The 27917-nt window shown below is 34.0% G+C and overlaps 1 protein-coding gene across 2 annotated transcripts; it reads right to left on the reverse strand.

Annotated features, from left to right (window-relative positions):
- Positions 1–51: 51 nt before the first annotated feature.
- On the reverse strand, positions 52–27917 carry LOC110447207 (acid-sensing ion channel 1-like). 2 transcript variants are annotated; one of them, XM_021492747.1, is made up of 12 exons: positions 27864–27917; positions 22269–22438; positions 16883–17367; positions 14659–15022; positions 8421–8527; positions 6562–6725; positions 4889–5105; positions 4246–4312; positions 3435–3492; positions 2320–2387; positions 1780–1858; positions 52–1621 (listed from the first exon to the last, which is right to left on the reverse strand). In XM_021492747.1, exons 2-12 carry the CDS (start codon positions 22298–22300, stop codon positions 1385–1387), a joined length of 1878 nt encoding a protein of 625 aa, XP_021348422.1. In that variant the 5' UTR covers positions 22301–22438; positions 27864–27917; the 3' UTR covers positions 52–1384. The 2 variants fall into 2 exon arrangements, with proteins under 2 accessions (XP_021348422.1, XP_021348423.1); XM_021492748.1 differs by lacking the exons at positions 22269–22438; positions 27864–27917 and adding an exon at positions 21832–21869.

A 27917-nucleotide genomic window follows, 5' to 3' on the forward strand; every position in this document is an offset into this window, starting at 1 on the left:
CAACAATGGGCTTACCATGTGTGACTTCAGAGTCAACTTCAAAGTGAAAGAAAAGACAAAAAAATAAATAAGATATAGAGGTCCTTGTGTAAGTTGGGACAACGTAACTGTTTTGGTTTCTCCAATGTACCCTTAGCAGAAGACATCGAATAAAACCACTAGTTTTCCACAGCACACCACATTAGTCACCTCATACGATCATGCAGTGAGATACAGTAGGTCTATTCGTTCCCCAAACTAGAACATTAACATCTTAATGGCCTTCATCAAATACTAATAAAATAATTTATTAAAAAAATAGTAAATCTATAGCTGTATTTTGCTTTCGATCAATATCCGTTTTTTCAGCACGACAAAATAACCATATTATATAAACAAATAAAGATAATACAATATGTTTTATCATGGTTGCATGTTATCTTGTGTCGATTGAGACACATGTTTCAATATAAATGTGGGTTTTTTTCAATAGTAGATGCAGTCAAATTCAGTAACAAACTTTACACCATTTTCAAATATTGGGTGATTCTTTTCAAAGTGTCACCTTATTATAAAAATAATACACCAATTGATTTCAAGGTACCAAATTATTTATTTCCAAATGTATTTAAAATAACATTAAGATCGTTCAGTATGTACATGTATACAATATTAACAATAAAATATTGACATAACATATATGGGACTGAACATCCTCCTTTTTGTCCGATATTTAGGAGTGGACGGAAAAAGTCATCATAATATTTTCTAATGATATTTTCGATTTTGCTGAATTTCAAAATGTTCTTTTTCGTCTTATTTCTGAACAGATCCAAATGTAAACGAAAATAAAAGTACCAACTTTATGTGGAAGGATGTGATACCGTTGATATTTAAGAAAATGAGAAGCATTTAACCAATCGAACAATTACAAACGTTTACACAAGCTACACTATTTGTAATTTGTTGGATATATACATAATGAACTATTTGTGTTAAATGTTTGAAATGACTTGTGTTATGTGAAATGTGTGGTATGTGTGGTATGTGTTATATGTGTTTTATGTGCAGAACGTGTTGTATGTATTAAGACCTATGTTTTATACAAGACAACGTGATCTATGATATTGTGTATTGTAAAGGATTTTATGTTGTATAGGAGTGCGTTATATGGGAGGTTAGGTGGTATATGAATGTTTGGTTATAAAAAATGTACAGGAGTAAGAATTGGGCCATTTGTAATAATACATAGAAAATAAGCATTATATGTTATATGAAATGAGTGAGGAATAATGGGATAAGTTGTCAAATATTCATAATATAAAAATTATTTACACAGTTGGTATATGTACATGAAATCTCGGCTTAACTGTTTTGTAACATTGTCAACACAACTGGTACAGTATCACCCTGTAAGTGATTCGACACGCGTGTTGTCAGAGACATCACGTGACCGTCTCGCAACATGAGTGGCAATGTTTCGGAACACCTTTGCCGGTTCCCTGTCCTTTCGACGGACCGCCCTCGCAGTGACAGCTTTGAAGATGGCGGCAAAGAACTCGACCAGTTCTCCAATAGTTATGGCTGATAGTCCAAGCCACAGGCCTAGCTGTCCTCCAATGTCAGAAATCAAGTTCTGGGACTGTGATAGGATAAGAAAAAAATAGTACGGATTAAGTAAATAATAGGAACGTTGGGGACATTTCCACGTCAACTTTCGACAATATCTCTCACCATTTCTTATGTTCCAATGAAACAATATCTTATTGAAATTGATCAATTAAGTTAAAAAAAAGTTACCTCGTAACCTTTTTGTTGTTCGATTTTTTCGTAGATCATCTCTTTGAAGAAGATTTCAATCTTCGCCAGATTCTTGGACCTATTAAAAAACCGTACGTACTTTAGTTAGCAAAATATTTCATGCAATCCTAAGTACATGTACATCTGTAATACATGCAAAAGTCCGTATGCCTCTTAAATATTAAGTGATGAGATGAAACTATTCAATCGCATTTGATTGGTGGAAAAGATCATTCTTTCCTCACTAAATCAATTTCTACACAACTTGCTCAGGCCAGTGTGTCATGGAATTGATAACAGGTACATGGGAGACACTGCAACAAACAGAAATGCAACAGCAGGTACTTAGGAGACACCGGAAGAATTGAAAATGACAACAACAGGTACTCAGGAGACATCAGAAGAATTGAAAATGACAACAACAGGTACTGAGGAGACATCAGAAGAATTGAAAATGACAACAAAGGTTACTTAAGAAACAAGACACAAGAACAAACGGATATTCCACGTGAAGAACACTTGATTAGTTTGTCGACTCACTTGCTTTCGAGATGATCATCTTCCATGAAGTCGGTAGAGGATCGCATGAGTCGTTTTTCAAGGCTTTTCTAGTGGAATGAGAGTATATTAAATATGAGATGTGAAATATATTAGACTTTACTATTACATCGACAAAAGTGCTTCTCTACAAACATTCAATAGTATCCCTTTCTGCCAACTGAAATCTAAATTCAATATAACTTATATTTCAAGTAAAAATATTCAATTTGACTTCATTCAGTGTATAATTGTTTCTTCTCAAGTACCTTTTTGTTTGAAGATTAATCTTGATCTGTGTGTAAGAAGTATTATTTGAAAAATTGTCCAAACTTCAAGGAAGGGCTATATGAAGTTAGTTTATGTTATGTTGTCTTTGAGCATAAGGTTTGCGGTTTTCAAAACAATTAATAAACAACAAAAAAAGGATGAAAAGTTATTACAAAAATTTCATTTTCAACATTTTCTCGCAGAGGGTTATACGGTATAACATGTTATCAGGTGTGACAGATACTGTATAACACTCTCGTATCCCTGGTTTATATAAATATATAAATAAAAAATACTAACACATTCGCAATTAATGTATTGAAGCAAGCGTTAAGCCAATGCATGCCAATCTCTTTGTCTTACACTGGGATATTTTACTGTACCGAAAGAGAATATGCTTCAACATGTTTTTTTGCTAGAAAAAAAAACACGATGACGGATGTTTCACATGTCCCTACGCCTAACAAAAAGGAAATTACTTATACATAATTCATTTTAATATTTTGTCATTAAATGTGTCCTCAGCCCTAATTGTTTTTTCAGTGTTCCCTAGTCTTTCGAACACTGTCCTATTTAATGGTCGTTTTACCATGATTAGGAGTTAGCCGAGCCGAGGAGTCTGGTAACGTATTATTCAATGTGCAAATCTGTTTTGTTTTAACAGATGAGGAGTATGCACTCAGGTATGTTAGCGTTCATCTAAACAATATCCAATTAGATATATGAACTGTATGACCACAATTAGCGTCACATTTTAAACTTCTTTTGAAAGTAAAAGTAAACATTGAATTCCCCTAATGCATAAGTTCTTTGGTTTGAAATTTCAAAAAAGCTCAGGGTCGACTTACCGAGAATGCATCTGAAGGCCAAGAAGCCATGGACACGAAGGGCTGATACTTCCTCTCACTAAAACAACACATAACGAATGCGTAATTGGGCGCTGATGTATTATTATGGTACGATTGTTGCAATCAAGCTTCGGAATAAATAGTTGTAGTTTGTATTCATCAAATGATGTCCAGGTCAGGTTTTTTTGCTATTCCGTGTTTGTCATATAAAAAAAATAAGTGCGAACAAATAACGGAACGAGGTCAAAATTAAAGGGATCTTAGACATAAGCGATTTATGTAATAAGAAATTGTTTTTTAGAGTATAAGTTGACCTTTGACTATTTCTAAGTAAAACAATTATTTGAATGATCCCACTGCTAAAAACTATGCATTGGTTATTGCTTTTTCCAGCAAGACTATAGATTTTATAAACCAGGTCCGAGAAGAAAATATCTTGCGCTTTGTTCATGAATATTTGATTGAGATGAAATAGACAACAATAATCACAACAATGTTCCGTCGGATCAGGATTCGAACTCTTGACCTTTTATTATTATACTGTCGCTCTAACCGACTGATCTACCTTGTCAACGGAGGTAGATTGACCAAATTGCGCTACTGTTATATCTAAAACACAATTAAGGGGAGGTTACTCTATATACAAAAGTGCAGTGGGACTTAAGTATCAGCATGTTGGTTGAAATTAAAACAGGGCTTCTGAAGTAATTAATAAATAAGTAATGACTTGATTAATTATATCACCAACCCACTTACTGTCTTATTCTGGTAAATGTATAAAAAAAAAAAAATGAAAAGACACCACACGTACTTGCATGGATCCGGGCACATAGTATCACACACTACCATGTTATCTATTGAAGAGTCAAGGCAATTAGCTGAAAAAGATGAAGAGGCAAGGCAATTAGCTGAAAAAGACGGCAGCATATCAGAACAGTATAAAACTAAAAGTTCAGAAAACAGGACAATACAATTAATAAAATTAGATGCTAAAACAAGAGACTGCGTAAAATTATAAGCACATAATGCGTACTTGTAATCGCTCAGATTCCAAAACAAAAGACAAGTAAAAACCTTTAGCTCAAACGGGAATTTTCTTACTAACAAAACAGTTTTTGAAAATACATTCATGTTAGTTAATAGCATAACTAACTTTTCCAACAATACTGCAGAGCATAAATGTGCATCTTGCTGATAACTATGTCTTTAGGTTAAACAAAGTTGTTATTGACAAAAACAAGATCCACTAACACGATGGTACATGTATGTATCGGATTCATATAGTGGTTTGACGCGTTAAATGCAAACGTATTGCGTTCGATATGATGTTGACTTTCATAGAATTCGTGCATGCACACATACTTTATAAAGAGTTTTACTGTAATTTGCAATTTGGTTAAAAACGTTGTCATGAGAGCCAGTATTTACTAGGTGCCCACTAAGCCAGTACATACCAATGCTGTGGTTGGATACGTCACAGACGCTGGCTCCAGCAGGAATCATGTAGTACGGCACTGCACAGTCACATCGGGCTATGATGGTATCCTGGTAGCACGATTTGAGGCATGGCTGCTTGGTGTAAATTGTGTCAAACTTCTCCTGATAGTAGTTCGTCTTCACGCCATGATCCGCACAGCTGGCGTGTGGTGGAGGCAGACGGGTGATCTGAATCTACAAACAATAATTAAAGACATTGTCTCTCTGTTTAATATCTTTTGGACAACCCACTAAAATATAATCAAATTAATCTGCACGAAATCACTACTACTTGAAACTGTTCTAGTGGTCAATTTACATTGATATTTATAAGAGTTATCTCCCCTGTAATAGCAAAGTCGGCAATGTTGGTAGGTAGACGTTTTCGCAAACTAAGGTAACTATTTTTTTATTTGACTGGGTCATAAAACAGCTGAGAGATCGATATCAAAATGAAGTTTGGTTTATGAAATTCGGTAATACAATTATTCTGAAATTGTGAAAAACTTAAAACAATACTGTAATGTTGTATAGGATAGATAACATTAGTGCATTGTATACAACGCAGGCTGTAGTTCTATGACTAGGCTAGCAATGTGTTTCACGTTTTGCATGCATTCACGTCTTTCAATAACAGACTACACTGCCTGAGAAATGATGTTAAAACCATGGCCTCTCTAACTTTGATGTTTAATACGCTAAAATCTCACAAGTTCTCGAACATATCCCATGGTCTGGGCAGACTGGTCTGAATCTCTTAATACTGACCATCTACCCCTCAAACTGTCCGAGTATACATATACTACAATCTAGTACGTAAGACTGATAGTAATGGTCTCGACCTAGTCTGGCATATAAGGACATGGGTATTTCAATATCAACGATCAGCGTCCTAAACTAACACAATGTATCCCCATATTCATAGACCAACAACGTTTTCCCACATCCTACTCCAATAGTGTAAGAAGTTTACACGGCGAGATACATTTGACAGGCGCCGTGTAACCTCTAACTACCCATAGCTGATTTTCCCGATGCTAACGATCAAATTTTCATTGTTCGGATTTAGAAAAAGGATATCGTGTTTACAAACAAATATTCCTTTCCATAAATCCATGATTAAATGAGAAAATTTCGTGTCAAAGACATAAATAATGAGTTTTTTTCTCTTTCGAAGTGAAGTAGACAACATTTGCCATGATTTTCAGGTTAATACAAAAACGGATTACATGTAATGGGTCACACGCGGAATACAAACACTCCGTATCATTTCGTTCCGTTTGAAATCGCCCCTGCTATTTTGTTTTAATCCAGGAAGCCATGTTTTAAAAGTGCTACAACGACATGGACATGTATTTTGAGTGTTCTATTCCGTAATATACTACATTATTGTGTCTATGGCATAAATATGGGGTCTATATTATATGAACCGCGAGTAGACATCGTTGTCATGAAATGTTAACCACTTAAGTGAGTTTTTCAAGCCAATTTTGCTCCGCCCGGATTTCGGGCGGAATCTGCATCAACGAATGATTGCTTCAGAAATAAGAGGTCGCAGTCGGCAAAAGGCCGATCAGTGGCCTCTTATGTTTTAGGAGTATCCCATTTCCATGCCGTCCCTTGTTGACTTTCCCACGTGATAAGGAAGTACCTCTTGTATACCGACAGAAGAAACGAATCCCGGAGCGATGTAGAACCCGTCATCATCCGGAATCGGGAATGTGCCCCGTTCATGGACGAGGACTCGAACACCAGCTTCTGGTGCCAGGGACTCCACGTACTCGCCTTGTTCTATGTTAAATTCCATTACCAGGCCTGTAACAAACAAAATTAATAACCTGAGTAAATGAGATAAACTATCTGCTAACATGGTAGTAACTATAGAGATATGTTATGATTTGTCGAGTGCTGTTGCAGTTTTTCGTTTTAAGGGTTTGAATGCTTTGTCATTCTCAAATTAAAGAAACAATGTTGTGTAAAAAGATGTAAATGTTTCAGTTATTCGAATGGTCAAAAACTTTTGTTTCAATTTTCATTAGAATTAATCAATTTGTTCAAAAGTTTTAATTTTTTTTTGCTTGTCCGTTTATTAAATCTACTAGACTTTCGGTTTCCAATGTTATATTGTCCATACAATCTTAGGGCGATACTGTCGAAAAGGAACAACACATGCGTTAATTTAAATGTATATATCGGGATACGTATAACTAACCGTTTAACTCATTCACCCCTGAAATTTCACAATGAACTTTTTCAGCCTTTGAATTGGAAGACTTCAAATGTGTCCTCAGGGGTGAATGGGTTAATGTCTGTCAGGCGGTCAGAGACAACTTGATCCGTTAACGTCTTTTACATTAATTTCAACTTTTTCTGATTTTCCAATAGATCCAAAATAGAGTTGTTCATTTGTCTGAGCAACATGTTCCTGTGCAAACATTTGCCCCTTAATACAGCTAGTGGAAAAAGTGATTGTCCTAGGTTCGGAAATAACCGGACGCAAGGACGTTTAGCCCCAATAAGTAACCAAGCATGACAATGTGTTCCACACGGTCATCACATCGGATCAAATATTTTATTAATTACTGTGTAATATTGGGTGAACGTTAAATACACGTTATAAACCGCATGTATAATATAGTGTGTATTACATATTGTAACTCGTACTGTTTAATGTACTCAGCAAAGTCACATTGATCATCAAATTAAATAAAATGTGATAATCATTACTACGGGAACCTGTTAACCAATCAATAAGAACAATATTAAGAATTAGTTTGTATGTATAGACGTTAGAAACAGTACGGCTCCATCAAGAGCGGACAAATAATGGCCGTTATTTATGTTTACACCAATTACAGTGTCCGATATTTCGTTAAGTCTCACCTGGTTGAGTAAATATGTGCACCGCTTTGAAAACCTCTAATGTGTTTTCAAACCAACGTACTCTTATTTGTATGGATAATTAATGAAACGATGAACGCTAAGTAAATATAATAAAGTAGTATAAAATTGATTTTCTAGGACAGGCTGTTTGCATATCTATTAAGTGAATCTTCACGTCCAGATACAGGTTGGGCTTTGCGTTAGATTATTTCCATAAATGAAGTTTTGAGAATGATATCGTGATTAAATGTGTGCTACATTTTTTTATAATCTGATACAAGAAAAAATCTATCTTTAGTCTCAGGCAACTAAAACAAGCAAAAACCAAAAATAAGGTAGATACATTTGCATCATAATGACAGGTCCCATAAATATATGTATGAAAATAAATCACTGATATTTCCTCACAAACAAAAATCATGTCGGTTTATTGTGAAATAAATGAAATCCTCAGAAGTAAATATAACTTTTTGTTACAAACGTTGACAGACGAAATATTAAAAACATTCAACTCAAGTTTTTACAACTTGTGCCTTATCCTTTATTCAATATGGTGCTTATATACTTGTTTAAACTGAAGATGCCTATTGGTTTAATTCAAATTATGTGTAAATAAGTATGTCTCACCCATGAGGGGGCCCGCGTAGGAGCTGGTGATCGCCGATAGGTTGTTCTTGTGGTGGTTAAATGTATAACAATTGCCGTACTTTGAATTGTGCAAGTACGTAAAATTCCTAAAATAAAAAAGACAAAAGTTAAACTCATCAAAAGAGGCACAGATAAAATAAATTAACAAATCCGAAATACAGTACTTGCACGGCTGTCATTTTTTATTCTTTTTAAAAGTTCTTTTACATTCCTCTTGTTTTGTGACAGCATGTTCATCATTGACTTACCTCTTAATCTTAACGCACCATTATAATTACTATTGTGACTTTTTCTTAATATAAAAGCAACTTACCTGGGAAGATTTCAAATCAGTCTTTTCGGAGATAATAATATAATAATAATTAGGTGTAATAGGACTGATCACCCATCTTACCGATGTCCTGACAGAGACACCACAGCGAGGAAGTGCTACAAGTGTGGGTCACCTGATCATATTGCTAGAGACTGTACCAAGAAAGACGACAGAGAATGTTTCAACTGTGAAGAGAAAGGGCATATACAGAGAGATTGTAGATCAGACAGAATCGGTGGCGCATCGAAGAGATATGGTGAATATGCCTCAGAGATTCTAGAGGGCCAGTTAAATCAACAACATATTGCACGATCAGCGAGTGAACCACACGACCGGGAGGATGAGGAAGAAGACGTAGGAGCACACGAGGAAGAGATTACCACAACAGCTCAAGAGCATGAGGACGGAGTCGTTCAAACTGCTTCGGACACTGAGACACAGACAGACTCAGGGAAGTGCGTGTTGTTAGGTGCATCAAACTGTATGAGGCTTCCGTCCGTCTACGGATAGCATCATCAATGCATCGGTATCAGGTGTATTGTTTGGACATATCGAGAAAGACATAGAGAACGCGAAAAGGTTAGTAGAATTAGATGATAACACTATTGTTGACAAAATTATAATATCACTGGGTACCAACGATATTACAAAGAGTAAACAACACCTAGGGAACGTAGTAATCAATGTCACAGAGACGCTTACAAAAGTAGAAAGTGCATTTCCAGATGTAAAAGAAATAGAAGTGTGTGCAATAATCCCGCGCTACAGCAAAGGAAACGATGCAAACATTAGAAATGAACATACGCAGACTGTCAACACATTCCTATCCACTTTATGTCAACAAGCCGAGATAATGATACGACTGCTACTCGAATCCGCTCACAGTGAATGTATTCAAGATATGCATAAAACCCCTAACCGTACTGGTAAAACTAAAAAGAGAGTTTTAAGTAGTCAATCAACACGCCCTGGCAGCGAAAACCCACGCTCGAAAACGAGCAAGCGAGAGAACGATAATGAGAGTCAGGAGCTTACTGATACCACCTCGTTATTTACACATCGTGACTTTTGTATATAACAAAAACCTCGTATTAGTATGTATATTGTGTGCCTACGAATTGATTCCAAACAGTCCTGTATTTGATCATTGATAGTATATTCATTATAGTATGTATGTAAGTATGTATATAAACTATTTTCTTTATCCATACACCCTACTATACAGAACAGCAATAACTCTTACATTGCATGTATTAATGTAAACGGGCTTAGAGACTATAAGAAAAGATACAAAATGTTCTAATGGATCAATACACAAAAGTACCTTCTTTTTTATAAGAAACACCTTGCACATACCAAGACATGGTGAAATGGAACTTAGAATGGAAAGATATTGGCGGGTCGAACAATAAAAGTATATGGAATAATGGTACGTCAGAATCAAGAAGAGTGGCAATATTATGGAAACACAACCAAAATTTAACAATAACGGAAGGTAAAAGGGACAATGAAGGCTGAGTCATATCCTGTATATTAGGATCCGATACAAAGTCAATAAACATAATCAATGTATACTCACCCAATAAAGGACATGAGAGAAAACTATTTTTCAAATCACTTCATAATTTCTTTGAAAAAAAATATAATTCTAAAAAAGTTGTTATGGGAGACGTTAACTGTGTAATAAACAAAAGCAAGGATAGAGTCCCTTCTCAAAACAATGATGACTTAGGTAATGTAGAACTCAAATCATTTATGTCAAATTTTGAACTTGAGGATATTTGGAGAAAGCGTAATGCAGTTGCTGAAAAATACACTTTTTGGAGAGAAGTATCAAAATGATAATATATTGACCTGGAGGGAAATCATAAAAACCAGGATCAAGTCCTTATCTATAGAAATAGGAAGAAAGATAAGTATACCTAAAAAGGAACTTAAACAAACTGAGCTTGCACTAGAAAATCTTGTCAACAAAAATTCAGAGGAACAGGCTACACTAGAAAGGATCAACAAATTAAAAAAAAGGTTACTATAGCAATAAAGCTGATGCAACTAGAGTCAGACCAAGAATACAAACATACGAAGAACGCGAAAACTCTACAAAACATTTTTTCAATTTAGAAAAAAAATAAACGCTGAAAATAAACAGTGGCATCGGATGAAAGGGGATGATGAAAATATAAAATCAGGAATAGAAAACATTTTACACGAACAAACAAAGTTTTATTCTAAATTATTTACAACGGAAGGATGGAATAATGACAGCGCACATTTATTAACTCAATTCATAGAAAAGAATATATCAGATGCAGAGAGTATAGAGATGGACAGACCGATAGAAAACAAAGAGATCATTATAGCACGTTAAAGTACTCAACAGATCACCTGGAGAAGATGGGATATTGGCCGAATTTTGCGAACAATACTGGTGATTGATAATGGGGAAGAAGTAAGGACAGTAATTTAAGAACTATTCCAAAACAAAATGTTACTAAATCACAAAGTAAAGGTATTCTGAAACTGTTATATAAAAAGGGGGATAGAGATGAAATTATGAATTGGAGACCCTTAACATTATTAAACACAGATTATAAAATTATTGCTAAGATATTGGTCAATAGATTAAAAAAAAACATTAAACAAAATTATACACCCCGATCAAAAAGGATTTGTACCTGAGCGAAATATAATGGAAGAAAATAGATTATTACAAGACATCTTCGAATATAGCGAAATAAATAATCAAAAAGGATCAGTAATATTCCTCGATCAACAAAAAGCTTTTCATAGGATAGAATGGGGATGGATTTTAAAATGTCTCAATAAATTTCTTTTTTGGAAACAATTTTTGTGAATGGGTGGGAAAAAAATAACAAAAATCGAAAACATACATTTAAACCAACGGGTTTACCTCATCATATTTCAGAATAACACGTTCAGCTCGACAATGTTGCCCGATCACCCCGCTTTTATACATATTACAAGCAGAGCCTTTAACCTGTGCTATCAAAGTCTGTCAAGAAATAAAAGGATTACAACTGCCGGGGCCAGAACAAATACAAACAAAGCTAAGCATGTTCGCAGATGACACACAGTTATTTAACAGAACCGAGGAGCCTTTAAAACAAACATTTATAATTTTAGATATCTATGAAAAGGCATCAGGCTCCAAGATGAACTATGAAAAAACAGAGGGCATATAATTAGGTGAATCGAAAGGGAAAATACCTGAATATGTATATATATATAATTGATGATGATCGCATATGGAGAGATAAAATTACACGCATAAGCACTAACCTGAAAATCTGGAAAACAAGATACCTCACATTTAAAGGAAAAACACTAATTGTCAAAACATTCATACTATCTGTAATAGGATATGAAATTGAAGCGAGAGGAATTAAAAATAAAGATGGGAAAAAGATAAATACTCTTATATGGAACTTTATCTGGGACAATAAAATCAACCAAGTTGAGAGAAAAATATGCTGCACTGAACTACAAAAGGGAGGAATGGGAATGATTGACCTTGAACATTTTATTGAAAGTAAATATATCAAAACCATATACAAAATACTTAACTCTGAATCAGAACGCTGGAGCTGTATAGGGAAATATTTTATCCAACAATATGATGAAAAATAGACTAACAAACGTTTATGTGAATGGCATTAAAGCCTGGACTAAGATACAGTCAAGAATACACAATCAGCCCACAGAGATAGAACAAATACTTTAAGAACACCTATTTGGTAATGCATCAATACAAATAAATAATCACCCCTTATTTATACAATCTTTCATGGAAAGTGGAATATTACCTATAGCTGACATATGGGACACGCACAGAAATACATTTTTTGATAATAAAACTATTTTAGAAAAACCCTTAAATTAGCGGAATTGGATAGCAGACATTTTTAAAATTAGAAAGGCCATCCCATCCAATTATACACAAGTGTTACCTACATCCCACCATCACAAAAAAAAACACAACTCAGAAATCAACAAAAACTTGAAAATGTACTCCCAATCGAATAAACTGATTGAACCGAGAAAATTAAAATTATCAGAAGTACAGAAAATACTTAATAATAATACAACTTTAAGGCCAAAATGTGAATCTAAATGGGAAGAACAAATTTGGAAAAGAAATAGAATTGAATCAAATAAGGAACAATGCAAATGATAGCACAATAATTATTACAATCAAACAATTTCAGTGGAAATGTGTACATAGAATCATATATGCAGAACACATTTTACAATTAATGAACAGATCCGACGGACTGTGTCATCTATGTCAAAACACCCCAGAAACCCTCAATCATTAATTCTATCAATGTCCCTTAGCTACTAATTTAATAAATTTAGTACAGGGAACAATTTTTAACCAGCTTCCAGACATGGATGAGGACAACATGATATGTGAAAAGAGTATGATGCTAGGAGTATGCAAAACAAGTACAAGCTATTGTGTGATGAACTCTGTTATATTCACACTAAAATATTGCATATGGAAAGTAAGGAATATAAAATAAATATCAAGATAAGACAACTAGTGTAGAATCAACTATTGTTATATTTAAAAATATGTTAAAAAGTAGTATAATACTTCACTTTAAATCTAACAATAACACTTCAAGAATTAAAAAGAATTAAAAAAATAAGATTGTAAACATGTGATCGAGATCAAGGTAAAACAAAACCGATTGAGTATAGTCAAGTAATACTGAACATAACAGGGTCACACAACATGAACAACAATATCACTGAGGCATTCAAAGTATATTTGTTTCCCTCCGTGTGAGGAGGGTTTGTACGAGAGTGTAAAAAGTGAGGTAAAAAAGAAGAAATTCTGGAATGAGAGTGTGAGAGTTTGAACACAACATGTTTACCACTAATCTTACCCATTAATCCGAACACAACATGTTTACCACTCATCTTACCCATCATTCCGAACATAACATGTTTACCACTAATCTTACCCCTTAATCCGAACACAACATGTTTACCACTAATCTTACCCCTTAATCCGAACACAACATGTTTACCACTAATCTTACCTCTTAATCCGAACACAACATGTTTATCACCAATCTTACCTCTTAATCCGAACACAACATGTTTACCACTAATCTTACCCATCAATCCGAACACAACATGTTTACCACTAATCTTACCCCTTAATCCTAACACAACATGTTTACCACTAATCTTACCCATTAATCCGAACACAACATGTTTACCACTAAACTTACCCTTAATCCTAACACAACATTTTTACCACTAATCTTACCCATTAATCCTAACACAACATGTTTACCACTAATCTTACCCATTAATCCTAACACAACATGTTTACCACTTATATTACCTCTTAATCTGAACACAACATGTTTACCACTAAAATTAGCCCTTAATTCTAACCAACATGTTTACCACTAATCTTACCCCTTAATCCTAACACAACATGTTTACCACTAATCTTACCCATTAATCCTAACACAACATGTTTACCACTAATCTTACCCATTAATCCTAACACAACATGTTTACCACTAATCTTACCTCTTAATCCGAACACAACATTTTTACCACTAATCTTACCCATCAATCAGAACACAACATGTCTCTGCGCTAATCTCTTAATCTGAATCGGCAAAATCACCAGAGTTTACCTTTAATCCCGAACAGTATATTCAACACTTACCTTACCTCATCACGTTCACCACTACACCTTTATCGTGATCCGAATTTATTATGTTAGCTACTTCACTTACCTCTTTAACAGCACCAAGAAAATATACCACATAACAAACGTGATACTTTCGATTACACGCATATTCACTCCCTTTCTTTTGTAATTACACGTGTCTTTTATGCCAAATGCCTCCTTACTTTGTTGAACATGGATATCCCTCAAACGTACAGGACATCAACAGATCCTCAATGGTATGTCCGTACTGCTCCAGTTCGCTCTCGTCTATGTAGGCGGCAAACCCGGAATAGGCCAAGGTGTTCATGATATCCGAGCTCTTTTTATTATAAAAGTAATCAGCCGTTTCATGGTCTGACAAGGCGTCCCACACATTGAAATTCTTTTCTTTCATTTGACTTATTATAGATTCTGTGGTAGCAGATGACGATGATTCTGTAGTACCAGCGCTCGACCCTTGGGATGGACCCGAAGGGTTAGTGTTTGGATTTGGGCCAGGCGTGACCGTGGGCTCCGTGGATTGGGATGAATTCCACTGATCTTTGTCTAGAAAATTGCAGTATTATATATCTTATTTGTCACCAAATATAATGCATACCGAATTGTTAGACGGCCAACAATCACTAACTGCGTCACATAGTTACGTTAAAACATAAAAAATCAAATCCTAGAAAATGATTAATTCTACTATGAAAAATTCTCTAGCTGTACGCATTGAAACACCCTGTATTAACAGGATAAACACTTCCATTTAAGTCTCCCTGATTTTGAAAAAGAGTTTTGTTTCCTGCGATAACTTTGTAAGTAAGACATTTTCTTGCGATAATTTCGCAAACTACTTTAGTACTAGTTTTTTATACAATTGTATGAACAGTGTCGATTCATAAACATTACATTAATTATTGTCCTGTAATGCGTAATTATGACACATAATGTAATCAGCTATCACAATTGTTTTAACAGATGAGTGATCCCTACTTTATGTTTTTATGCCATATAACTGTATATTGTGCTATATAATTGTACATGTAGATTGTATACATGTGTTATTTTGATATATATGACACTAAAATAAACAATATTTACCTGAGTGACATGTAAGAATAATGTTGCAAACCTTTCTTCTTATTTTCCTTTAATAATTTTCGTTTTTATTTAACATTGTCGCAGGTGTAATCAACTAAATTGTAAATAATGATAATAGGTTTTTCTCTGTGTTTCGGAAGATTTACAATCGATTAGTAATCATGTATTGCCAAAGGTTAATATAGTACAACCAATACTATGTTCATGTATAACGTTTCGAAGACTAGGGACGATTTTAATCCAGTATAACGTATTTGACACTAAGGTGCCGACATACTACCAGATGACTATTGAATCGACAAAGCAGTTCGGGTTCTGGTAATAGTTGGAATAACGGACAATCAATGATAACTTAACTTAAAGTGATATAAAATTCTGAAAACTTATCACTTTTCTGTAACGTTTATTGATATTGAAACAAACGAATTTCAAATGCTACTAAAGCATAAATACAATGTATAGGCGTTGGTAGCAGCAGTTGATGACACGGGTCAATAGATACCTGTCTGTGATCTATCAAATGATAAACACAGCTGTGTGTCTATTTTACTCAAACACAAAACAATATATGATTCTTTTCAGAATGGGGTTCATCAGTTCGGCATAATAAACATAGATTGCTTGAACATAAACAACATTTTAAAGCTATTAAAGAACGTTACACTTGTCATTTGCATTCTCCGGTGCATTAAAGAAACATGTGTTTTCGAATGCCGGTAAAATTAATTTGTTTATATACTGCTTGTGTACAAAACCAACATAGCGTATATTATACACAGCTAAGGTGCATGTACGTATCTACGTCAACACTAACAAAATATATATCATATATTACATTGTTTCAATACATGAAGACATGCAAAGCCTTAAGAAAATGAATTATAAGCGCGTAAAAACCTTGGCAATAATGCTTGTATTGATTACTTTAGGTATGACTGTACCGCACATTTTCTTGAGAATTGCTTAATTTATTGGTTATTTAGTCTTATCGGTTACTTTACTGATTTTTATATTTGTTATGCACCTTGAGAATGTTTATTTGATTGATTATTCCATATGTTACTGTAATGCACTTATTTCTTGAGAACATTTATTTTATTGGGTTTTTTTTATGAATTACCTATTTCTTTAGAAAACTTTAGTGATTTGTACTTCATTCTTCCTATTTGTAATGTACTTAGTTTGAAAAGGAACAAAAGATACTTCGTTTGAATGCTTCTGAGTAAATAGTCAGTTGCAAAATACTTTATTCAATGTCTTTTGTTCTCGTGACACTGACATGAAAACCTCACGAAATATGTGATGTAAAAATGTACTTACCCTTCTTAAACATCATATCATACGCTTTGTCGTATAGGCTGTCATCTTGTTTAACCTTCAGGAAATCGTCTTCCATGGTACGAAATGGGGAATTTTTTATAATGCTTTTTCGTAAGGGATTCCTATTACAGATGGTTACACTTGGAAATTCAATCTTTGCAACGGACACCAGTTCGATTTTCACATCGACAGGGTATTTGAAGTATTTCTCAAGAAGCCAAAAACATTGGATGCTAAGCCAGGCCAACATAGCAAGGAGCACGACAAACCAGATCACTCTTTTTATGATGGAGTTAGCTTTATGTATTCTTGTAAGTGCTGTGAAGCTTGTCTCGTTCATGAAAATCTGGAATCTTTCACGAAGTGTGATGGTCTCCGGGTCCGATCCTGCCGTTGGTGAATCAAGAGTCGCTAGCTTTCCAGCCTTTGTGGCTTCTTTCGGCATGGGTTCTGTTTCGTTCACTTCTGGTGGCGGCATCTCCGACCTGGGGAATAAAGTGACTAACTTCATTGTATAGCAATTAAAGTTTTAGAGCAAAATTGTCTTCAGTTTCGAAAACCCAGACTTATCTAACAAATTGTTTCCACCAATATCACTGTTCTGACAGTTGGAATCACGTATGAAGTCCAAGTGACAGCCTAACATTGGATATGACTCGATTCTGTACTGTGTAAAAGGTTTCAATTGCTCCGCTATTTGCTAAAGTTTTATTTAAATAGGCGAAGTGATTATTGATATCTCATTTCATGACTAATGGTCTCATCTAAACATCGATTGGTCAACTCATAATGAAGGGATGATATTTATCAATAGTCATCAACAATGCTCCTACCTACAACGTTGTAGCACGAGAGTTCATTTATACCTTCCTACAGATCCATACTATCTATCCGTAAGCCAACGCTGGTGACGGTTCTTCAATTTAAACCTATTGACTTTCCTTTTGGCCATTGAGACCCCTGGGAGTTGTGGAAAATGTGCTCGGAAAAACGCATCAAAGAGTCCTATTGATTATTGTCCTTCCACAGTTGATAAAGACACAAAATAATACCAGATATATGATCATTTAATTAAATACGATCAGTGGTGCACGGATAGATTTACCCCGGTAACATGGGTCTTATAAATCAGATTTATCCAAATGTACATAGAGAAAGATCATGGTACGTGGTTTTGTATCGTTAATATTTGCTCTATATGTTTACACATGTACATAGTATAACGGGGCATCCCTACCGACTGTAATTCGTGTATATCCATGGTAAATGGAAATTGCTGACTGATGTTAATTCGTTTTAAGAAAATTACCGAAAGCAGCTAATTGTATACGTTTGTTTAGGTGTCCTGAAAATAACGTACGCTTATCGATAGTATAAAATAATGAGTGCCCTGTAATTTTAAAACTATGCCAAAACGAAACAATGGGAGGCTACTGTATATCTAAGCATTGAACTACTTTCAGTTGGCATTCATAGGCAATGTGAATGCCAACTTGACAAAGACAAATTCTATTAAGCGCGCTAAATAACATCAACTTGTTTGCATCACTTTGTATTCCTACACTGTCGACAGTTTTGAACTGGACAACTCGCAACTAGCTGCGGTAAGGTTATATAATGGTAGTGCCATTAAATGGTAAATATACGAAAATCCACAGTGCATTGGGACAGGGATTCTTAAGTAACCAGCATCGAAAAATGAGGTCACTGCTGCTTAGTCTGAGATAACCAAATAAGATTTTTTAAGCATGTACTGTATTCTACGAAACTAAATCCTAGCCATATTCGAATTGTAACATTATGTTCGTTTCCACCAGTTATGTTCCAGTTCATTTCATCGACACATAAAAACGCTAAATAGAGGAATACAGTCAGTTTAAGTATAATCAAGCAGTGAAAAAGGGTCATATCAGGACACGTTCCTCAAAATATATAACGGCTCAAATATGAAGTATGAATATTTTTTCAAATACTTTTCCTTCATCTTATGAAACCGCCATTGATATTTTGAGGTTTGTCTATTGTCTATTGCGTACTTTTTATTTGTATTTAATCCTTTAATGTTTCCTTAATGATCTAATGGCTTCCTATAGTGGAAACACTTTATAATCTCTATTGACTAAGGTGAAAACGGCATTTAAAATAATGAGGAAATAAACCCAATGAAATATAGAAATGCCGAAAGTGTGGCGACTAGTAACATGCATCTTACGCTAATAGATTTTTACTGTAATGCTCGTATTTATCAAAAAGATAATAATAATAAATAATAGTATACAACATTTGATAAAGTGCCCTATCTAGCTAACATAAGTCACACTAAAGCCCTTTGCAGTACATAGATACATTAATCAATACAATTTTGAGGAATTCGCAGGAGCTGCCTTATCAGGCGCTAACTACTTGTCCTATGTCACCTGGCTAATATGTAATTATATATATATAAGATGTACTAGTATTTAACGAGAAAAGTGGCAGGACACAAACTTCTTCTCCCCTGCATGGCGTGATCACAAGTTTTTCCTAACATTATCATTTTAGCAACAGTGACCTTACTTTTCACCAATAATGAAAATACTTTGAATTGTTTGGGGTTTGTTTAAGGCAAAATTATATAAAAAAAAAATCATGAATTTCCAAAAAAAATACCGTTATCGTTTAAGTTATTATATGCATTTCAAACCTTACATGAATGTTTAAAACAAATGTTTTTCGTGGTTTCTCTTGGCTTATAATAGCATTTAAACAAGATGTTTTACCAAATGATGGAACAGCCTTTTGATTTCTAATTTTGCCATTTCCGTCAAGATTTTAGTAAGACCCCATGTCATGAGAAGTTCCCGATTACTCTATATTTATGTAGTTTTCCAATAGGAAAAAGTTTTTTGATGTCAAAGTTTAAATAACGTTGCTTAATTTAGAGGTTGTACGACGAAATATGAATTAGTGACCATACATATCAAATATACATATCTGCGTTCTCGTCCTTCGGCAATGAAATATAAACCTGAGTTAATGAGAGACATGTTTCAAAACTGTAATAACCAATAGTGTACAATAACAAAACTCCTACAAAACTCCTACTGACTAGATGTGCACTGTGTTAAATATTACAGAAAACAAAGCGGGATGCCGCTAAAACATTGTGATACATATTACAAAATCCAGCGTCCTGCTATTTATACCTTGTGACACATATTACAAAAGCAGCGTGCTGCCACTTATACATCGCATTTTATAATACAAGACACAAGCGTGCTGCCACTAATACATCGGGATATACAGTACAAAACACAAGCGTGCTAATACATCATGATATATTATACAAGACACAATCGTACTACTACTAATACATCATGATATATAATATAAGACACAAGCGTGCTAATACTAATACATCATGATATATAATATAAGACACAAGCGTGCTGCCATTAATACATCGTAATTTATAATACAAGACATAAGCGTGCTGCCACTTATACATCGTGATATATTATACAAGACACAATCGTGCTACCACTAATAAATCGTGATATATTATACAAGACACAAGCGTGCTGCCACTAATACATCGTTATTTATAAAACAAGACACAAGCGTGCTACCACTAATACATCGGGATATACAGTACAAAACACAAGCGTACTAATACATCATGATATATAATATAAGACACAAGCGTGCTAATACTAAAACATCATGATATATAATATAAGACACAAGCGTGCTGCCACTAATACATCGTTATTTATAATACAAGACACAAGCGTGCTACCACTAATAAATCGTGATATATTATACAAGACACAAGCGTGCTACTACTAATACATCATGATATATAATATAAGACACAAGCGTGCTAATACTAAAACATCATGATATATAATATAAGACACAAGCGTGCTACCACTAATAAATCGTGATATATTATAAAAGACACAAGCGTGCTACCACTAATAAATCGTGTTATATTATACAAGACACAAGCGTGCTACCACTAAAAAATCGTGATATATTATACAAGACACAAGCGTGCTACCACTAATACATCGTGATATATTATATAAGACACAAACGTGCTATCACTGATACATCGTTATTTATAATACAAGACACAAGCGTGCTGCCACTTATACATCATGATTTATAATACAAAACAAAAGCGTGCTACCACTAATACATCGTGATATATTATGCAAGACACAAGCGTGCTGCCACTTATACATCGTGATATATAATACAAAACACAAGCGTGCTACCACTAATAAATCGTGATATATTATACAAGACACAAGCGTGCTACTACTAATACATCGTGATATATTATATAAGACACAATCGTGCTGCCACTAATACATCGTGATATATAGTACAAAACACAAGCGTGCTACCACTAATACATCGTGATATATTATACAAGACACAAGCGTGTTGACACTTATACATCGTAATTTATAATACAAGACACAAGCGTGCTATCACTAATACATCGTGATATAATATACAAGACACAAGCGTGCTGCCACTTATACATCGTGATATATAATACAAAACACAAGCGTGCTACCACTAATACATCGTTATTTATAATACAAGACACAAGCGTGCTACCACTAATACATCGTGATATATAATACAAAACACGAGCGTGCTACCACTAATACATCGTGATGTATTATATAAGACACAAGCGTGCTGCCACTTATAGAGTCATTGTGATTAATAATAAAGGGAACAAGCGTGCTGCCGATAATATATTGTGAAACATATTATAGGAAACAAGATTCCTGCCGCTTATACACTGTAAAAAATATTAAAGGAACAAATTGTGCAGTCGCTAATACATAGTGATATCTATTATAGGAAATAAATTACTGCTGCTAATACATTGTAGTACATATTACAGCAAACAAAGTGTTCTACTTCTAAAACATGGTGATACATACATGTACTTAAGAAAAAAAAGTGTTCTACCTCAAATACATTGTGATAAATATTATGATAAACAAAGCGTGCTGCCGCTATTACACTGTGATACATAGTATAGGAAACACAGCATGCTATTAATCAAGCATGCTGACGCTAATACATTATTATTCACGCAAAAGAAAGAGAACGTGCTTCCGCTGATACATTATGATACATATGATAGGAAACAAACTTATTGCAGTTTATACATATTGTTATATATTTTATCGGAAACAAGCGTACTGCCGCTAATCATTTTTTAATATAGATAAAAAATAACAGTAAGTTTGCTCCTTGGTTCATGAACTTATAGTTTAACCATATGCTCTGGTCTATTATATGACATTTAACAGTCAAGGTCACAAATTCAGAAGATGGACTACACGAAAGAATATATGCAACACCATTGTCTTACCTTATGCGGTTTTTGTTGATGGTAACGGTCATTTTGTCTCCACCGTATAAGTCTTCACTGATGGACCATTAAAGATTTGACATGATACCAGCCAAACGCGTTTCTACATCTCTTCTGAGCACCAACTGTAAATAAGTTTATTTACTCTCTCTTATGATCGGGCCAGTCATCTAAAGGAAAATCAATGTATAGCCTCCATTAGTAAACAGATAATCACTTATTTATTCAATACGCTCATTTTCCAATTAAATACAACACAAAGAATCAATTAAGATGTTCCTTTGATAAATAATATAATCTCTTTGTCATTATGTCAAACCTTTGGTTTCTTGATAATCACAAACCATTCATATTTGAAAAGACTCGCTAATTATCCTCCGGTACGCTTTCGATTGCCATATTTAATTACGCAAGTGATACAAATGTACCTGTAGTCTTATTTGAAGACTTTGAGAAGAAATTGTGGGTTCTCGTGTACTGTTGTATATAGCAGTCGTTACAAAGGAAACAAAAGTAGGGATTGTCGAAATAACAAAATACAACGCAATTGTATATTGGGATTGGTAAATTAATTAACCAAATTAAACTGTTTTGTATGCCTTGGTTAACCGATCAACCACAGTTCGCTATCATACGGTGATCAGTACACTAACAAACCAAATAATAATATATTTAGGAGTTGGTAACATAATCAACTACATCCGAATCACCTTAATATATTTCTACATGTACAAAGGGACTGGTATATTGGTCGATCACATATCATCGTATTGAATTCATGCGCAAACAAGCCATTCATTGCGGGAAGAGAAAAAAGTGGTTTTTTTCTTTTTTTTTCTGTTTTTTTTCATTTCTTTTTTATTATTTATTGTATTTTATTTTTATTACCATCACTACGTCACTACCTCTTTTAATTTAAATAAAATTCTGGGAAAATTTTCGAAAAAGAAATATTGTTCATGTGCTTATCAATACATTGAGACGAAGCTCTTAATCAATAGCTTACGTAATATGGCCTTTGTTGATTTCTCAACTAAATCACCTGTGTATTGCTTTGCCTTACCTAAAGTACCTGGGCGTTCCATTACTCAGTTGAAGCCTGTATTGTTTGATTTCTTGTTGAATTGTAAAGTCGTCTGATAAGAAAAATGTGATGATTGATGCTTTCGTAACGCTAGGTTGGGTAAGAAGAATGTTCTACTCATTGGGGAAATGAAAAGTAATTTAATGCTCAATTGTGGATAGCAAAAAAAGAGCATATCTATACGGAAAATACATTCATGCACGAAGATCTAATAGCCAATATTTGTTTTGGAGTTATGTAATTACACCTTGCGCTACGCTCAATAATAAGTATTGACGTATTGAATGCGTGGGCTGGACTCGATCATTTTGAATTAATCAGGCATATTAGACAGGAATCTGCGATAAAACTTCCAACTTGACGTAGAAAGGTTAATGGTTTCAGTGAGGACATTTTTTTTTTCCAAATATTTGTTTATTTAGTAGATGGGTTTCTCTATATCTTACGAATTAACATCTCGAATACCTTTTTGAAAGAGAGAAAAACATTTTGGGAATAGAAAGCCCTTTCCAAAATTGTATATACCCCTTTTATTGACAGAAGTGAAAGAAACATTGAAATGACTTTATGGCTGCATTACTGCTTCAATGATAAAGCATATGAATCTTAAAAAATATATTCAAAATTTCAAACTGTACTAAATTTTTGTTAGGGTAATCAAAATTCTACATTACAGTGGTTCCATGTATGGGTAACAAAACACTTTTCCTTTAAATGAACTGATATCTCGGAGTTATTCCCCTAGCCTTTTAATATGTTTTGAACATAACACATAAGTACATTTATAAGAAATGTTGAGAAGAACAGGTACTACTTCATAGATTTGAAACTATGATTTATTTAATTTTCCCTTTTTTAAATAACGAATTCTTCCTTATTTTGCAGCTTTCTAGCTGTGTCGATAGTTAAAAGCATGGCATCTACAAGACTAAAACAGTTATTAAAGTATAGCACATCGTTCATTTTCGTTACACAAGGAGACAGTAGCGTTAGTATTACTTTCGCCAACATCAATAGCATACACAAGAAGGGTTAATAAGTATGACAATACTTTCTATTAAGTTCTTGGTTCCTCTTCAGCGATAAATAAGCATCTCATCTCTATACTAATTAGTACGGTGGTATCAATCTGAGAAGTGTGGTGTAGGCTACAACCCTAGTTATACACTCAGAGCCCGTGTGTATGAAACACAGAGTCTGGGTTTGAGCCCAGATTCTATCCTTACAGTCCACTCCTTCTTCTTGGAGATAAATATATCACTTGTTATTAAATTGCTGTTGTGTTTTTAATAATGTAGCTTCAACAAGAAAGTGCAGCAAAGCTGCTGCACACCAGATCTTTTGACAAAAATTCACTAGCTGTCAGTCCACCAACAACGAGGAACAGATTTTGTACACATGAATTTATTCTTAGGATATTAATGGCATTAGTTTAAACGTTGAGAATGTTCAGTTCACTCTTAAGGTAATAGGATTGTGTCACCATTTCTCAGTAGAATTTCTTCAAATTTTGTAGTTATGTTGCTTTAAAGTAAAGAAAATTTTCTGCCACAAAAAAAATATATGATTTTGAATGGAAATTTATGTAAAAAGGAGTGAATTTTGAAAAAAAAATGAAAGACACAATATTTTTACAAAATAAAGTCATTAAAAAGGATACTGACATATATTAGTGTTGCATTAATGTATATCAATTTAATAAATGCTGAAATTGTGTAAAATTAATTCTCTGTAAACGATATAAAAAATGACATGATAAAACCATATACACATAGTAATTGCTTAATATCCTCAACATTCAGTAATTGTCCCAGGGCAAGAAACTGTACATTTTTTACTATATGCTTTATAAAGTATATATAAGGATTATTTTAACTGAAAATGTTATGTTTTTATCATTTTAAGTTTCTCGTGTAGAATAATTATCCATGAAATGTTACATTGAGATATCATTTTGGAGGGTGTTTCGTTCGGAATGCCAATTCTTGAAGAATGACGACGATCTTATTGTTTTATCTATTCACTCCGACACACTTACGTGTGTAACAAGAGGTCACATACATATAGTAAATATGATACATGGCGTGTGATGTACACAATTACAACATTGTATATAGCATAGTTACATACAGAAGGAGCACAACCTTGTACAGAAATAAAGTTAATATTTTTTCAAGCTTTTCTAGGAATCTACAAACTTTTGTGTACATTTTTACATTAAATATATTAAACAACCCTTGCATTTGTATTTGACTTGGATAAGTGAAATAATATTTTGGTATATATTTCTCTCTTAGACATTTAACTAAATCACTTTCACATATAAATGATGATGTCCATTGGTTAAAGCAATGGTTTGCATTTATATATATATATATATAATTCGTTGTCATTTTTTTCTAAAACAGAAGTTGAATTTTCTTCATTTATCCTAGGGAATTATATTGTGTTTAAACAGACATACTTTGTGTTCGTGAGAGGGTGTCTTTTTCATTACAAAAAACCGCTATAAAGGTCAGTACATTGTTCCAGTGGCGTTACGAAGGAAATAAATGTTTGCTTAGTTCCAGTATTTCAAACATATGTGTTAATTGTACATATCCATATCCCTCGGTACCAATTTTGCAGCAATGATTCCTCAATACTTAACCATAAACGCCCCAGAAACATCAGAGTGTATATGCTATCACGTTCGAATGTTTCCAAACACGCATCATCAATATCAGCGTTGCTATGACAATTAAGTATAAGTTGGGCGTTAATTGCTTTTTTCAATATCGCTATTCATTTTAAATCGTACTTTATTTACCGCATGATATAACTTGAATGAATCGGAGAACATAACTGTGATTAATATAAATACAAAATTGCTACAACATGAAAACAGATAATGTTATATTATATCAAATTGGACCAAGTACATCATCTTTCTTAATATAACATTTTAGAAAAAGACGTATGTGTGGTATTTTCTGCCGTATTACTTTTGAAATTGTGTGAATAAAAAAAAACTCTACACGATAATGACGGTTATGAGGTGATAAAGTCGGGAGACAATTTGATTTAATTTAGTTAATAGCAAAAACTGTGAAATATATATATATATATATATATAAAACATTGAGAAGTTCTTGTGTTGGAATTAAATATAAAAAATAGAACAAAAGACAGAGATAGCGTCTCTAGGCCTTTCTCGGGTTGATTCCCCGTTCATCAGGAGACTCCGTAACAGTCTCCTGTCCTGATGAACGGGGAAACAACCCGAGAAAGGCCTAGAGACGCTATCTCTGTCTTTTGTTCTATTTTATATATATATATATATATATATATACCTGTTTAGGTATTGAAAAGATAGGACGCTTGAATTACCCTGAATCCTTGATAAAGCTTGATATTTTAACTTGAATCCGTGATAAGACTTATTTATTTATACTATACCGTAATCAAATTAACTTTTTAGTCAAATTCATGTATCTGTCATGATTTTCATGCGAACAAATAAGTTACTGATTGTGCTTCATGAATTCGGAAGTTGACTAGTCGTACAATCTGCAGGTTAGAGCTTACCACCAATCGAGATAAGGTTTTGATGGTTAGAGCTTACCACCAATCGAGATAAGGTTTTGAAGGTTAGAGCTTATCACCAATCGAGATAAGGTTTTGAAGGTTAGAGCTTACCACCAATCGAGATAAGGTTTTGAAGGTTAGAGCTTACCACCAATCGAGATAAGGTTTTGTATTGAGTCATTGAGTCATGTGTTTAACTACATGTACCATTAGTTTATCTATTCATTTTCAGTTCATTACCAGAAAAGATGCCAATAACCAACGACAATCAGCTGTAATAGAGCGAATTAGCATACAAGAGAAAAGGGTGTGACTCAAAAATCTTAGCAATACATTTTTAGATCTCAAAGTTGTAAAACATGAACTGGATTTATTTCTTCGGCAGACAACTGTGTGTATTATTTGGTCAGTATTCAGTACTCAGTGTCCAATGATTTTCTACTATCACTTATCAATTTTATCACCTGCTCACTTTTCATGTGCAATAAATCCTGTTGTCAATTGCAGCTGTACTTACAGTTCTAAATCGAACAGAGAAGTTTGTATTTCAAAATACCAGATATTTATAAGACATTCAATACTTCTGCTTGCCTAAAGCCATCGTTACACTAGCACATAATCATCCTCGATACCCCAGATGTTACGCTCACTTACACTCTCTGAGGGTAACCTTTGGATTACAGTACATCGCTGTCACCGTAATTCTACAGCATATACTTACCATTGGTATACTTTTACAATATATATCAAAAATGGTAAGACTTCTGCTACATATAATTGACAACGAAATTCTACAATACTGCATACCGGGAAAATTAAACTGCTTCGAAAATTTCCCGGTATGCAGTATACACTTATCGTTATAAAACAACTACATTTTATACTTACCATCATGATACTACTTCAATGAAAACTCTCAACTGTTATATTGAATATGTACTTACCATCGTAAAACACAACTCGACGCTCTGGAACAGGTCCGTAGGACTTCACTCCGG

This window comes from Mizuhopecten yessoensis, unplaced genomic scaffold, assembly GCF_002113885.1.
Source record: "Mizuhopecten yessoensis strain PY_sf001 unplaced genomic scaffold, ASM211388v2 scaffold3235, whole genome shotgun sequence".
NCBI classification, from domain to species: domain Eukaryota; kingdom Metazoa; phylum Mollusca; class Bivalvia; order Pectinida; family Pectinidae; genus Mizuhopecten; species Mizuhopecten yessoensis.